Source organism: Sus scrofa, chromosome 12 (genome assembly GCF_000003025.6).
Source record: "Sus scrofa isolate TJ Tabasco breed Duroc chromosome 12, Sscrofa11.1, whole genome shotgun sequence".
NCBI classification, from domain to species: Eukaryota; Metazoa; Chordata; class Mammalia; order Artiodactyla; family Suidae; genus Sus; species Sus scrofa.
The window spans coordinates 16,157,830-16,171,183 of record NC_010454.4 but is presented as its reverse complement, the minus strand read 5'-3'; the positions used below and the strand labels follow the sequence as shown (position 1 = coordinate 16,171,183).

The 13,354-nt window shown below is 39.2% G+C and overlaps 1 protein-coding gene across 9 annotated transcripts in view; it reads left to right on the top strand.

Moving 5' to 3' along the window:
- Nucleotides 1–13,354, top strand: part of TLK2 (tousled like kinase 2) — a 127,394-nt gene that overhangs the window by 85,459 nt on the left and 28,581 nt on the right. For all 9 annotated transcript variants that reach the window (XM_021068152.1, XM_021068148.1, XM_021068145.1 and 6 more), the window contains 3 exons: nt 6,825–6,977; nt 11,245–11,311; nt 12,211–12,308. In XM_021068152.1, the coding sequence (XP_020923811.1) occupies nt 6,825–6,977; nt 11,245–11,311; nt 12,211–12,308 (318 nt within the window). The remainder of the gene's footprint in view (nt 1–6,824; nt 6,978–11,244; nt 11,312–12,210; nt 12,309–13,354) is intronic.

Genomic DNA, 13,354 nt, shown 5'->3' with positions numbered 1-13,354 from the left:
ACCAGACCAGAGAAATTGGGACTATCTAAATGAAATCCCTAACCAGGGTTGTTTCTCCTAAGTGGATATCATTTTTTCATGATTTTAAGTCACATAAACTGCAGACTATCCATCTGTTCTCTTGGGAAGCTGTTTCTGGCTGATATCTATTAATTGTAGGTATTTTATTTATTTATTTGTCTTTTTGCCTTTTCTAGGGCCGCTCCTGCGGCATATGGAGGTTCCCAGGCTAGGGGTCAAATCGGAGCTGTAGCCACCAGCCTACACCAGAGCCACAGCGACTCGGGATCCGAGCCGTGTCTGCGACCTACACCACAGCTCACGGCAACGCCAGATCCTTAACCCATTGAGCAAGGTCAGGGATCGAACCCTCAACCTCATGGTTCCTAGTCGGATTTGTTAACCACTGTGCCATGACAGGAACTCCTTTTTTTGGCGGGGGGTATTTTATTTTTTAAAGTTAATTCCCGTTCTTAATTTTAATGCAGAAATTTAAATTTTTTTTTTTTTTTTTTTTGGGTCTTTTGCCATTTCTAGGGCCGCTCCCTCAGCATATGGAGGTTCCCAGGCTAGGGGTCCAATCAGAGCTGTATCCGCCGGCCTACACCAGAGCCACAGCCACGCGGAATCTGAGCCACATCTGCAATCTACACCACAGCTCACGGCAATGTCGTATCCTTAACCCACTGAGCAAGGCCAGGGATTGAACTCGCAACCTCATGGTTCCTAGTTGGATTTGTTAACCACTGAGCCATAACAGGAATTCCAGAAATTGAAATTCTTTGGTTGTAAAAACCTGTGTCTGATATCCTCACAAATGATAATCATCTGTGTGTAAGAAACTCCATGATACATAATTTAGTGGCTAAGGTAAGCTGAACACCAGGCAGCAATACTAGGTTTTATAGTAAGAGACAAACCTCAAGATACTAAAAATTTAATCAAATAATCCAATATAGTCTCAACAGGAGCCTCAATACCTGTTCTTTTGTTCTCACTTTATTCCTTGGCTCTTTTTTTGAATGATCTTTATTAAGTTCCCGAAACAGAAGATTTACTGTCTAATAGGATCAGTATCAGATTTGTAATGTTTCTTTTTGTCTTTTTAGGGCTGCACCCATGGCACATGGAGGTTCCCAGGCTAGGGGTTGAATTGGATCTATAGCTACTGGCCTACACCACAGCCATAGCAATGCCAGATCCTAGCCACGTCTGCAGCCTATACCACAGCTCATGGCAATGTTGGATCCTTAACCCACTGAGTGAGGCCAGGGATGGAATCTGCATCCTCATCAATATTAGTCAGATTCCTTTCTGCTGAGCCACAGTGGGAACTCCAGCTTCATAATGTTTCTTGACCAGGTTAGTAATTTTTCAGAAAAGTAGGTTTGAACCTGTTGAAAAAGTAGCTTATGTTTCTAAGAAAGTAGTTATGTTATTCAGTACATGATTACTTAAAGCACATCTTAAAGTGTCAAATCGTCAGTGGAAAGGCAATTAAAAAATCCTTTAGTAAGATTTTCTTTATGTTTTCTTTATGTAAACAACATTAGAATAATGGGATTTGACTTATATACAAAATTGTAGTCATTTAAGATATGGAGTATCAGAGGGAGTAAATTGAACTTCATAGCATGTAATGCTAGTCCACATGTTTGTTTTGGTGTATAAAGAATTATAGAATCCCATTTTAAAGTGATTTCTTGTGAACCATCTGATTCTTGGTCACATGATCCATAATGAGAGACAATTTAATGTTTCAAGTGTAAGCAGAGTGATTCAGTTATACAATATACATATGCACACACATATATATAGATATTCTTGTTCAGATTCTTTTCCATTATAGATTATTAACAGATACTGAATATATGGAGATCCCCTTATGGCGCAGTGGAAATGAATCCGACTAGGAACCCTGGGGTTGTAGGTTTGATCCCTGGCCTCTCTCAATGGGTTAAGGATCCAGTGTTGCCATGGGCTGTGGTGCGTGTAGCAGGCATGGGTCGGATCTGGTGTTGCTGTGGCTGTGGCATAGGCTGGCAGCTGCAGCTCTGATTAGACCCCTAGCCTGGGAAGCTCCATGTGCCGTGTGTACAGCCCTAGAAAGCACTCGCGTGCACACACACACAATATATATATATGTGTGTGTGTGTATACTGAATATAGCTCCCTGTGCTGTACAGTAGGTCCTTGTTGTTTATCTATTTTATATATAGTAGTGTGTGTCTGTTAATCCCAAATTCCAAATTTATTCTTTTCCCACTTTTCCCTTTGGTAACCATAGGTTTGCTTTCTATGTTTGTGAATCTGTTTTTTAGATTCTACATATAAGTGATATGTGATTTTTGTTTTTTAATTTTTATTTTTTCACTTTTTTAGGGCCACACCTGTGGCATATGGAATTTCCCAAGTTAGGGGTTGAATTGGAGCTACAGCTGCCAGCCTATGCCACAGCCACAGCAATGTGGGATCCGAGCCACATCCGTGACCTACTCGATAGCTCATGGCCATGCCGGATCCTTAATCCACTGAGTGAGACCAGGGATTGAACCCGCATCCTCATGGATACTAATCCGGTTTGTTAACCACTGAGCCATGACGGGAACTCCAATATGTGATATTTGTAAACAACTCTTTTTGTTGATTCTATAAATGGCTATAAAACGGGAGTACATACCTTTTCATAGTTCCCAGTAGACACAGAACATGTGAAATCCTGGGACTCTTTAAAAAGTCTTATCTGGGATATTCAGACACTATCTGAAGATCACCACTAAAATTATTTGGGCTAAAATAATGTCAAATATATCTGCATTTGTCTTTTTAATACCTCTTCTACTACTTCTGCATAGTATGGTTGAATTCTGGAATACAAATTTGCTGCTGAAGGTGCCTGTAAATGTTTCCTAGGGCTATTGTCACTAAATAACCATAAACTGAGTGGTTTAAAACAACATAAATTTATTCTCTCACAGTTTAGGAGGCCAGAAACCTGAAGTCAAGGTGTTGGCAGGACCACGCTCCCTCTGAGGCCTCTAGGAAGGATCCTTCTCTGATGTTCTGTGGCATATGGTAGCACTGCCTCACTCTGCCTCCATCTTTACATGGTGCTCCCTCTATGCATCTCTGCGTTTTCTCTCCTTTTCTTATGAGGACATCAGTTATACTGGCGTAAGGGCCCACGCTTTTCCAGTATGACCTTATTTTAACTAATCTTCAGTGACTCCTGTTTCCAAAGGTCATAATCCGAGGTCCTGGGGTTAGGACTTTAATATATCTTTTTTGGTGACACAGTTCAACTGATAATGCTCCCTAAGGCTGATTGTGGTGGTTTCTTTTCCAGGGAATGGCTTTTTATAGTTATTTAGATTTGAGTGAGATAAATTTATCAGGTTGTTAATACTTTTGTAAAAAATAGTAGAAATATTCTTTCTGTGGGTGGTGATGGGCGGGCATCCTGTAAAATTGATACAGTGCAAGAAATAGTTAAGGATCAGCCCTGTAAAAGGCAGTTTCCTTTGTGTTAGAGGTAGAGAGGTTGATAAGACATGGCTCTTCTGAAAGAAGTAACAGTTTATTGACATAAATGAGACTTTGTATTCCCAAAATAACTTAAATGAAGTATCACTGATAAACTACCTTTAGATGATTTTTATTTATAGTTATAAATAGCTAAATAGTTTTAAGAATATCAAGAGTTAATGTGGGAATCCTTATTGTCTGTAACATTGATCTCTAATACATCAGTTTTCATGTCCAAGCAAGCTCCCTTATTCTCAGAATGTATAGTTGAAGATGTCCCCAAAGGCGTTTTGGCACCAGAATACCCTGTGTTTATGGTTTATATATGATGGCTCTGGGATTCCTTTCTTTGTGAATTTGGAAGTTAAATACATGGATTCTCCCTGTAAACAATAGGAAATCAGTTTTATTTTATATTTTATAAGGAAAATTTCTAAAATCTCAATCTTCCAAAGCAGTTATTCTTCAAGGATAAAATATGGCACTCTATTAGCATGTTATGAATTATAGTTAAACTGTGTATTGTGTGGTTATCTTCAGAGAGTTCAGAGTGCCTTGAACTCATGCCCTTGAAAGGGTAGAAAATCAACTAAAGATATTTTATCAATTTTTTTTTTGATTAGGAAACTCATATTCAGAGAAATTAAATGCTTTTCTCAAAGACACTTCAAGGAAGATTATGATTTTACCTAAGGATTCTGTTGTCTCAATCCAGAATTCTTTCGAGCCATGAATTATTCATATATTTTGGAGGGAAAGGCATATCTCTAATGGTGGTTAAAGGTTTTTTTCAGACAGACAACGCTTGAATTAAAATTTCCACTCTGCTGTTAAATTGGCGTCTAATCAGTAACCCAGTTCATCTTGAAGCTAAGGGAATTGTATTATCAGATGAATGGATTTTTATTTGCAGCATTCTCATTAGGTTAACCTTGCTGACAGTGTTGCCCTTCTAGATGTGACAGCATAAAACGTATTATGGGCATCTACTCTGTGGTATAGTCTTTTTCTGGTCGCTGTTCTTCCAAGAAAGATATATTTGAGTCTGGAAAAGTTCTAGAGACTGACAACTATAGTATTCAGGGAAGAGGGTAGAGTAGATTATATTTGAGAATGTAGGTTTAAAAAATTAGATTCTGGAGTTCCCGTCGTGGCGCAGTGGTTAACGAATCCGACTAGGAACCATGAGGTTGCGGGTTCGGTCCCTGCCCTTGCTCAGTGGGTTAACGATCCGGCGTTGCCGTGAGCTGTGGTGTAGGTTGCAGACGCGGCTCGGATCCAGTGTTGCTGTGGCTCTGGCGTAGGCCGGTGGCTACAGCTCTGAAGACCCCTAGCCTGGGAGCCTCCATATGCCGCGGGAGCGGCCCAAGAAATAGCAACAACAACAACAACAACAACAACAACAAAAATTAGATTCTCTCATTCTGCATATGTGAAAGTTGGATCAAGAAAAGGAGATTGGGGTGGCAGAAGCATGGTAGAAAGAGAAGGAGAAGGGAATGAGCATTTGACTGTCAAATCAACTATGATGATAGGTGATTTGTTTTAGTTTGTTAAGTGGGTAATCTAAAATCGTGGTGTACGTTTCATATACCAAGTCTATAAACCTTAGTTATCTGTCAGGTAGCAGGATACATGAGAGGAAGTAGATGACTTATAATGTTATTTTTATTGACTCCCAATTTGTAAACTAGTTTACTATAGAAAAGTCAGACATTGCAGTTCCCGTTGTGGCTCACTGGGTTATGAACCCAAATGTTATCCCTGAGAATGCAGGTTTGATCTCTGGCCTCACTCATTGGGGTTAAGGATCCAGTGTTGCCACAAGCTGCAGCATAGGCTGCAGAAGCACCTTGGATCTGGCATTGCTGTGGCTGTGGTATAGGCCAGCAGCTATAGTTCCTATTCAGTCCTTAGCCTGGGAACCTTGTAAGCCACAGGTGTAGCCCTAAAAAGAAAGCAAATAATTTTTTTTTTTTTTTAAAGAGAAAAGTTAGACATCTTGTTAGGAAATATCTAATGGAAACAGTATTCTCAAAAGTCTTTATATATGTTTTTTATTCATTTATTTTACATACTGTTTCCTGAGGAGTTGTTACTAGTTGAAAGGCTTCATTTTGCTTTCTCTAAACTTAGCTTAGTTTAAGTTTCAGCATATCAGTGACTGGGAATGACTTGGGGAGTAGTAAGAGCCCACTTAGACTAGAATAAATTATAGATTTAGAAGGAAAATCTTTTTTGCTTTGTTTAGCACCCTTCAAATTTGATATCTTTCTAGATAAAATTTGAGGAAACTTAAATCCAATTAAAAAATAGGAGTTCCCATTGTGGCGCAGCGGAAATGAATCCGACTGGGAACATGAGGTTGCGGGTTCGATCCCTGGCCCTGCTTGGTGGGTTAAGGATCTGGCTTTGCCGTGAGCTGTGGTGTAGGTTGCAGACATGGCTTGGATCTGGCGTTGCTGTGTCTGTGGTGTAAGCTGGTAGCTGTTGCTCAGATTAGACCCCTAGCCTGGGAACATCTATATGCTGCGGGTGTGGCCCTAAAGAGACCAAAAAAAAACAAAAAAAAAAAATACGGTAATTCCAAAAAAACCGTTCTGTCACCAAATATTTGAGTCTTCCAACCTGAAGTTGAAAATCAAATCTCAAGAGTTCCCTCCTAGTTAGACTATGGTGATCATTATACAGCTACAGCTGTGATTAAAAAAAATAATAATAATTATTTCATTAAAAAAAAAAAAAAAAAGAGAGTTCCCTCCTGGTGGCTCAGTGGGTTAAGGATCCAGTGTTGTCACTGCTGTGGCTTGGATCACTGCTATGGTGGAAATTCTGTCCCTGGCTCAGGAACTTCCATATGCCACAGGCATGGCCGAAAAAAAAATCAAATCTCTGCTGGAGTTCCCGTCGTGGCACAGTGGTTAACGAATCCGACTAGGAACGATGAGGTTGCGGGTTCGATCCCTGGCCTTGCTCAGTAGGTTAAGGATCTGGCGTTGCCATGAGCTGTGGTGTGGGTTGCAGACGCAGCTTGGATCCTGCGTTGCTGTGGCTCTGGTGTAGGCTGGTAGGTACAGCTTTGATTAGACCCCTAGCCTGGGAACCTCCATATGCCACGGGAGCGGTGCCAAAAAAGGCAAAAAGACCACCACCCAAAAATAAATAAATAAATAAAATAAAATCTCTGCTTTACTTAAAGGGATTTACTTTTTCTGAAATCTGTCGAATATATTTGTTCTATAGCCATGTTAAAAATATTTTGACATTCTTCCTCTGTGCAACTTCTTTTGTACTTCTAGGCAACAGGAAAGGATAAATTCACAGAGGGAAGAGATAGAAAGACAACGAAAAATGTTAGCAAAGCGGAAACCTCCTGCCATGGGACAGGCCCCTCCAGCAACCAATGAGCAGAAACAGCGAAAAAGCAAGACCAACGGAGCTGAGAATGAAACGTATGTTCTTTATTGATGTGCACTGAGATACTGTGTTCTCCCCTAAAATGCAAATGGCCTATTGAGTGCCACTGGAAAAAGGGATAAATTACAGAGATGTCTAGAGCTTAAGCTTTCTTTTTAGTTACATTAATGAATTTGCCCAACTCATATAAAAGCTATATAAAATTAACTCATTTTCTTAGCCCTGATCTTATTTAGGAAGTTTCGCACGAGAGGGAGAAACAATGTCGTTTAACCTGGTGATGTGATTTTTGGCCACTCTTACAACAAATATGAGTCATTGGGTATTCAAATGATACAATTCTTATGTGTGGTTTCAGGTTGTGGTATGTTGGTATCATCTTATGGGGATTATGTGGCTACTATTTCAAATAGGAGAATGCATAGCTAAAGAATGCCCTTTAGGGAGTTCCTGTCGTGGCTCAGTGGTTAACGAATCTGACTAGGAACCATGAGCTTGTGGGTTCGATCCCTGGCCTCACTCAGTGGATTAAGGATCCTGCATTGCCATGAGCTGTGGTGTAGGTTGCAGATCCGGCTGGATCTGGCGTGGCTGTGGCTGTGGCTTTGGTGTAGGCAGGCAGCTGTAGCTCTGATTAGACCCCTAGCCTGGAAATCTCCACATGCCATGGGTGCAGCCCTGAAAAGACAAAAACGAACAACAACAACAAAAAAGAATGCGCTTTAGTAGTCTAAAGAGCACTAGTTAACAGTCACAAATTTAGGTTTAACCTAAGGGAAAAATAGCTATTATTTTAGGAAAAGGACATTTCCTCTAAATAAGATAAATCTTGATATTCTCAGTATTTTTTCCTATTCTGGGGACTAAGGAGAGCAGCAGTATGTTCAGTTGCAGTGCAGACATCTTTTTCACTGCCAGTCAGTGGTTATTCCATAGATACCATGAATAGGAGTAGAATATTCAGAGCACAGATATCTGCCTTTTTCAACCCTGTCCCATGTCATATTCCCCTAAATAATTTTTGCATCCTTGACCACTAAGAGAATCTTTCTATGGGACAGGATTTGCAAGGTTTTTTCTCTAATGGGCCAGACAGTAAACACCTTAGGCTTTGCACGCTTAGAAGGTCTACGTCGTAGCTACTCAACTCAGTACTGTTACAGCTTGAAAGCTGTTGTGGACAATATGTAAATGAATGGATGTGATTGTGTTCCAATAAAACTTTAGTTACAGGAACAAATGGTGAGCTGAGGGGCCCCGCAGGTTGTAATTTGCAAACTAGGCAGGACAGCTAAACAGTATTATTGGAATGGGAAATAAAACCTATGTATTACTTACCTAATATTTAAAACATTTCTTATGCATACCCTGAAGACATTTAAGCCATCATCTCTGTCTCCAGGAGGCTTTCAAACTTAAAAGGAGAAAAAGATCTACAGATAACTATAGAAAATCTCTGAGGAATTGATGGTAGCCATGAAGTCAATTTCTGAATTGGATGTGTTTTTTCTTTTTTTTTCGTCTTTTTAGGGCCACACCTGTGGCATATGAAAGTTCCCAGGCTAGGGGTCCAGTCTGAGCTGTAGCCACTGGCCTACACCACAGACACAGCAACGCCAGATCCTCAACCCACTGAGCGAGGCCAGGGATTGAACGTGCATCCTCATGGATCCTAGTCTGGTTTATAAGTAATTGAAATACAATGGGAACTCTCGATGTTTGAAATTTAAAATATTTTTTCATAGAAAGTCATTGGTATTGTAATCAGTATATGGATATTGGCTACATTGGTTATTGGAAGAAGTTTGTAAAGCTTTCAATTTTGGATTTAAAGATAGCCATAGTAAGAAATAATGATAGTATGTAATTTACTGACTAATATGTCTTTTGCCTTTAATGTTTCCATATTGGTTCACAGAAACATAGTAATCCATAATCCACTTCAAGTATAGTAATACTTATATTACACCATTGTTAAGAGTTCATGACATCCCAGAAATGTATCTTTCTTCATTCCAGTGAGAAAGATGGCTTAACACCAGTCCTCACCCCATACATACCTGATGTGTTGGGGAGCCTTTTCCTTGACATTCATTTAGTAAGTCTGTATTAAATGCTTATTATATATTCAGCATACAGAGCTGGGGATACAGCCCAGCCTTAGGAGCTCACATTTTATTTAGAGGAAATGAGCAGATGAATAATATTTACTTTACATATAATAATAAAGGTGTATGCACAGTGAATAAGTTTGGAAAACATCTTCACTTCAGATATTTTAAAACTTGATTCTAAGTGAAGATTTCCTTTCAAAAAGGCCCAGATTCAAAGAATTCTTCAGGCAAATATTGTACACATTAACCTGGTTATTGTCTTCTCTCGTGACTCCTATATTTTGTGAAGGGACTCTCCTTCCACTGTTACTCAGAAATTGCTTAATGTGAGTACATAAAACTATTGGTTTAGGAGCCGTAAAGTGGGCATAGGGGTGTTTTTTTGTTTGTTTGTTTGTTTGTTTTTGCCATAGGGTAATACTTAGAATTCAGTTTAGGCCAGTAGTGTGTCAGTGAGCAGTTGCCATCTGGAGTCCTGTGTAAAATTCAAGCTGGAAGGCCTTCGGTCCAGTCTTTAATTAGAGTATCTGTGACTTGGCTCATTCCTTTGGCCAGAAGCCAGAAACAGTCCTCTGGAGCCCTTCCTCTCTTGGTATTGAATGTGTTTCGCAGAGAGAATTCTTAGCTATGGTTTTTCTTTTCTCCCCTTTTTACTGGTGTGATACAGAGTAATAGATGTAAGTATTTCTACAGCTATGAAAAGATAGATGTAACAGCCCTGGTGGGTATATTTCTTCTTGTTTTTATTTTCTTTTAGTCAGACCTCAAAGGCTGTATTTTTTAGCCCTTCCTGGTTGATAGGATAGCTGTTTCTTCTTTCTCCTGCTATTTAGAATATATCTAAACAGTGACATCTAAAACTTTGAAGTATATATGTGTGCTTCTAGAATGTGAAGAGGGTGAAGATGGAGGAGTAAGATATCACTTCTTACATGCTCATTCTTGAGATATGAGGATGCAGTTGGGGTAGGTGGAACATGAACCGAGTGATTATCCATCAAGTCAGCCCTTTGAGAACTGTGTTAAATAGTATTTTTACAAATTATAGATTCCTTTCATATTCTGATTTTAATAGTCACAATAGTTTTTTGGGTTTTTTTTTTTTTTTTTTTTTTTTTTTTTTGCTATTTCTTGGGCCGCTCTTGTGGCATATGGAGGTTCCCAGGCTAGGGGTCAAATCAGAGCTGCAGCCACCGGCCTACGCCAGAGCCACAGCAACGTGGGATCCGAGCCGCGTCTGCAACCTACACCACAGCTCACGGCAACGCCCGATCGTTAACCCACTGAGCAAGGGCAGGGACCTAACCCACAACCTCATGGTTCCTAATTGGATTCGTTAACCACTGTGCCACGACGGGAACTCCACAATAGTTTTTTTTTTTTTTTTTTTTTGGTCTTTTTTGTCTTTTTTTTGTTGTTGTTGTTGCTATTTCTTGGGCTCCCGCGGCACATGGAGGCTCCCAGGCTAGGGGTTGAATCGGAGCTGTAGCCACCGGCCTACGCCAGAGCCACAGCAACGCGGGATCCGAGCCGCGTCTGTGACCTACACCACAGCTCACGGCAACGCCAGATCGTTAACCCACTGAGCAAGGGCAGGGACCGAACCCGCAACCTCATGGTTCCTAGTCGGATTCGTTAACCACTGCGCCACGACGGGAACTCCCACAATAGTTTTTTAAGATAGGTATCACCACTTGCTTTTTTTTAGGAAATTGAGGTCACGTGGCCCGAGTTATACTTTGAACCCTAGTCCTCAGACTCCAGATCCTAGACTCTGTCTACTGTATTGTTCTCTTTGTATCAAAGTCCAAGAGTTATCAAAAATAATCAAATACATTGGTTTATTAGTTTCGCCTTTAAAAAGACTTTTAGACATGTAATTTTGGCCACCTGTCCTAATGGATTGTCATCTGAATAAGGTATGGGACAAAACTCACTTCATAAGTAATGTAAAAATATAGCTCATGTATTTTTCTCACTTTTTAATAAATTAGACTCAGGCTTTGAAGTCCTTCCTTCACATCACATCTGTTAAGTCATAAAAATTTGTCTAAGGACTACAAGATAATCTTTCTCTTGGTCATTTTAGCTAGAGGCTGAATGTACTGAATAGCATGCTTTGGCATTTCGCTTTAGGCACACTTATGACTTCAGATAATTTACTGAAATTTGTGTCATTGTGTTCTAGGTTAACGTTAGCCGAATACCATGAACAAGAAGAAATCTTCAAACTCAGATTAGGTCATCTTAAAAAGGTGAGTATAATGAGAAAACCTGTCTGAAGAAAGGCAGTTTTTAGTTTACATTTGGTGTTTAAGCTATTTGGTCATTTGGGCAAATTAATAGCTTCATATATATTGAAATCTTTAGTAATGGCTTGTATTCTAAAGGCAGAGTTCATCTCTTTCAGTTTACAAAATCAACTCTAGCCACCCAGTAAGAGTGTTCTTTCCACCAGCGATAGATGTACCAGTAGATAATTCTATATACCTCATCTGGCTCCACAAGTGATTATCCCTAGTAAAAGTTAAATATAAAATAAGAGCAGATGGTTCTGAAATTGATATTTAAATTACTGTGGTGTTTTAAATCACAAAAGCTCTTATCTCTTGCCTAAACTGGCTGAGAAGGTCTTGTACCAGCCATATTGTAACACAAAGGCACCTACATATAATTTTTATTTATGATATTCACAGAGGTTTCTTAGATGTAGATTGCTAATCTCTTAAATTACTTAAGACACCAAGTGTAATCCTTACTTATGGAACAGAATCAGATAGAGAACCTGATTTTTGTTTAAAAAAAAAAAAAAAAGATTGAATGCCTGTATACACACAAACATGTCTGGAAACCTATATAAGAACCTTAACAGAGGTTATTCTGGGGGGATAGGCATGGAGAGGAGAAAGCAGAGGGCAGAGAGAGGACTTTCTCTTTTCCTGCTATATTCTGTGTGTGGTGTGAATTTATTTATTATTTTGCTATGGGCTTGTTTTTTATGATTACAATTCCAGTTCTTAAAAAAATCTTTTTCGAAACAAAACATTTTCCTTAGCTTTTCACAAGAGAAATGTCTGCTTAGGTTTTTGAAATAAGATTCTGAAAAGGTAAAGTTTCCTATGTCCTTGAGCTGTTTCTTTCCTTTTCAATTCAGGAGGAAGCAGAGATCCAGGCGGAGCTGGAAAGGCTAGAAAGGGTTAGAAATCTACATATCAGGGAACTAAAAAGGATACATAATGAAGATAATTCACAGTAAGCAACTTGGGGGTATGTTGGGTTGGAGATTGCTGAGCACTTTCTGAGATGAATTGAATGGTCTAGAACAGTATTTTTGCTTGATCTAAGTTTGATAAATGATTCCACAGAATATTTAACTCTGTTGTAGAGTGTGATACAGTTTTACAAACAAAATTATTATTTGCATTAGTTAAAACATATAAATATATTAGGCTTATATATTAAATATGTCTATATATATATCATAGCATTTTTACACAAGTAGAAATCACTACAACAGGAGTTCCCCTCATGGCGCAGTGGAAACAAATCCGACTAGGAACCATGAGGTTGCGGATTTGATCCCTAGCCTCACTTAGTGGGTTAAGGATCTGGCACTGCTGTGGCTGTGACGAAGGCTAGCAGCAACAGCTCCAATTAGACCCCTAGCCTGGGAACCTCCACATGCCATGGGGTATGGCCCTAAAATAGCAAAACAAAACAAAACAAAAATCACTACAACAGTATAGCTTTGTATTCACAGTGATTCAAATACACTTTATAATCAGATTTACCAACAGAGCCTTATTAAAGGGAAGAATGGGATGACAGTGTGGTGTGGTAGAAGGATTATTGGGTTGAGATGGCACTTGGTTTCTGAATGACCTTTGTGGGCCATTCAGGTGTTGAAATTTTTAAGAAAGACTCCTAAGTTCAGCACATTAATTGTAGGTAAATGCCCATCGTTGTTTATAAGTCTTTTAAGGAATCAAAACTGTGAAAAGTATTTGCAAGTGGGAAATGGCTTCTAACCGTAATCTGTTCTTTTCCACATTTTTCTGACTTTGAAACATGGGTTTTTTGCTTTTTGGGTTTGTTTGTTTTAATATAGCTATAGCTTGTGTGTGTGTGTGTGTGTGTGTGTGTATACATATATATACACAAGCTATAGCTATATTATATACATGTATATATATGTATATACACACACACACACACACACACACATTTTTTTTTTGCCAAAATGAGCCATGGGCTTTTCTTTCTGTGAAATGGTACACAACAGGAGTTACCATTATTGA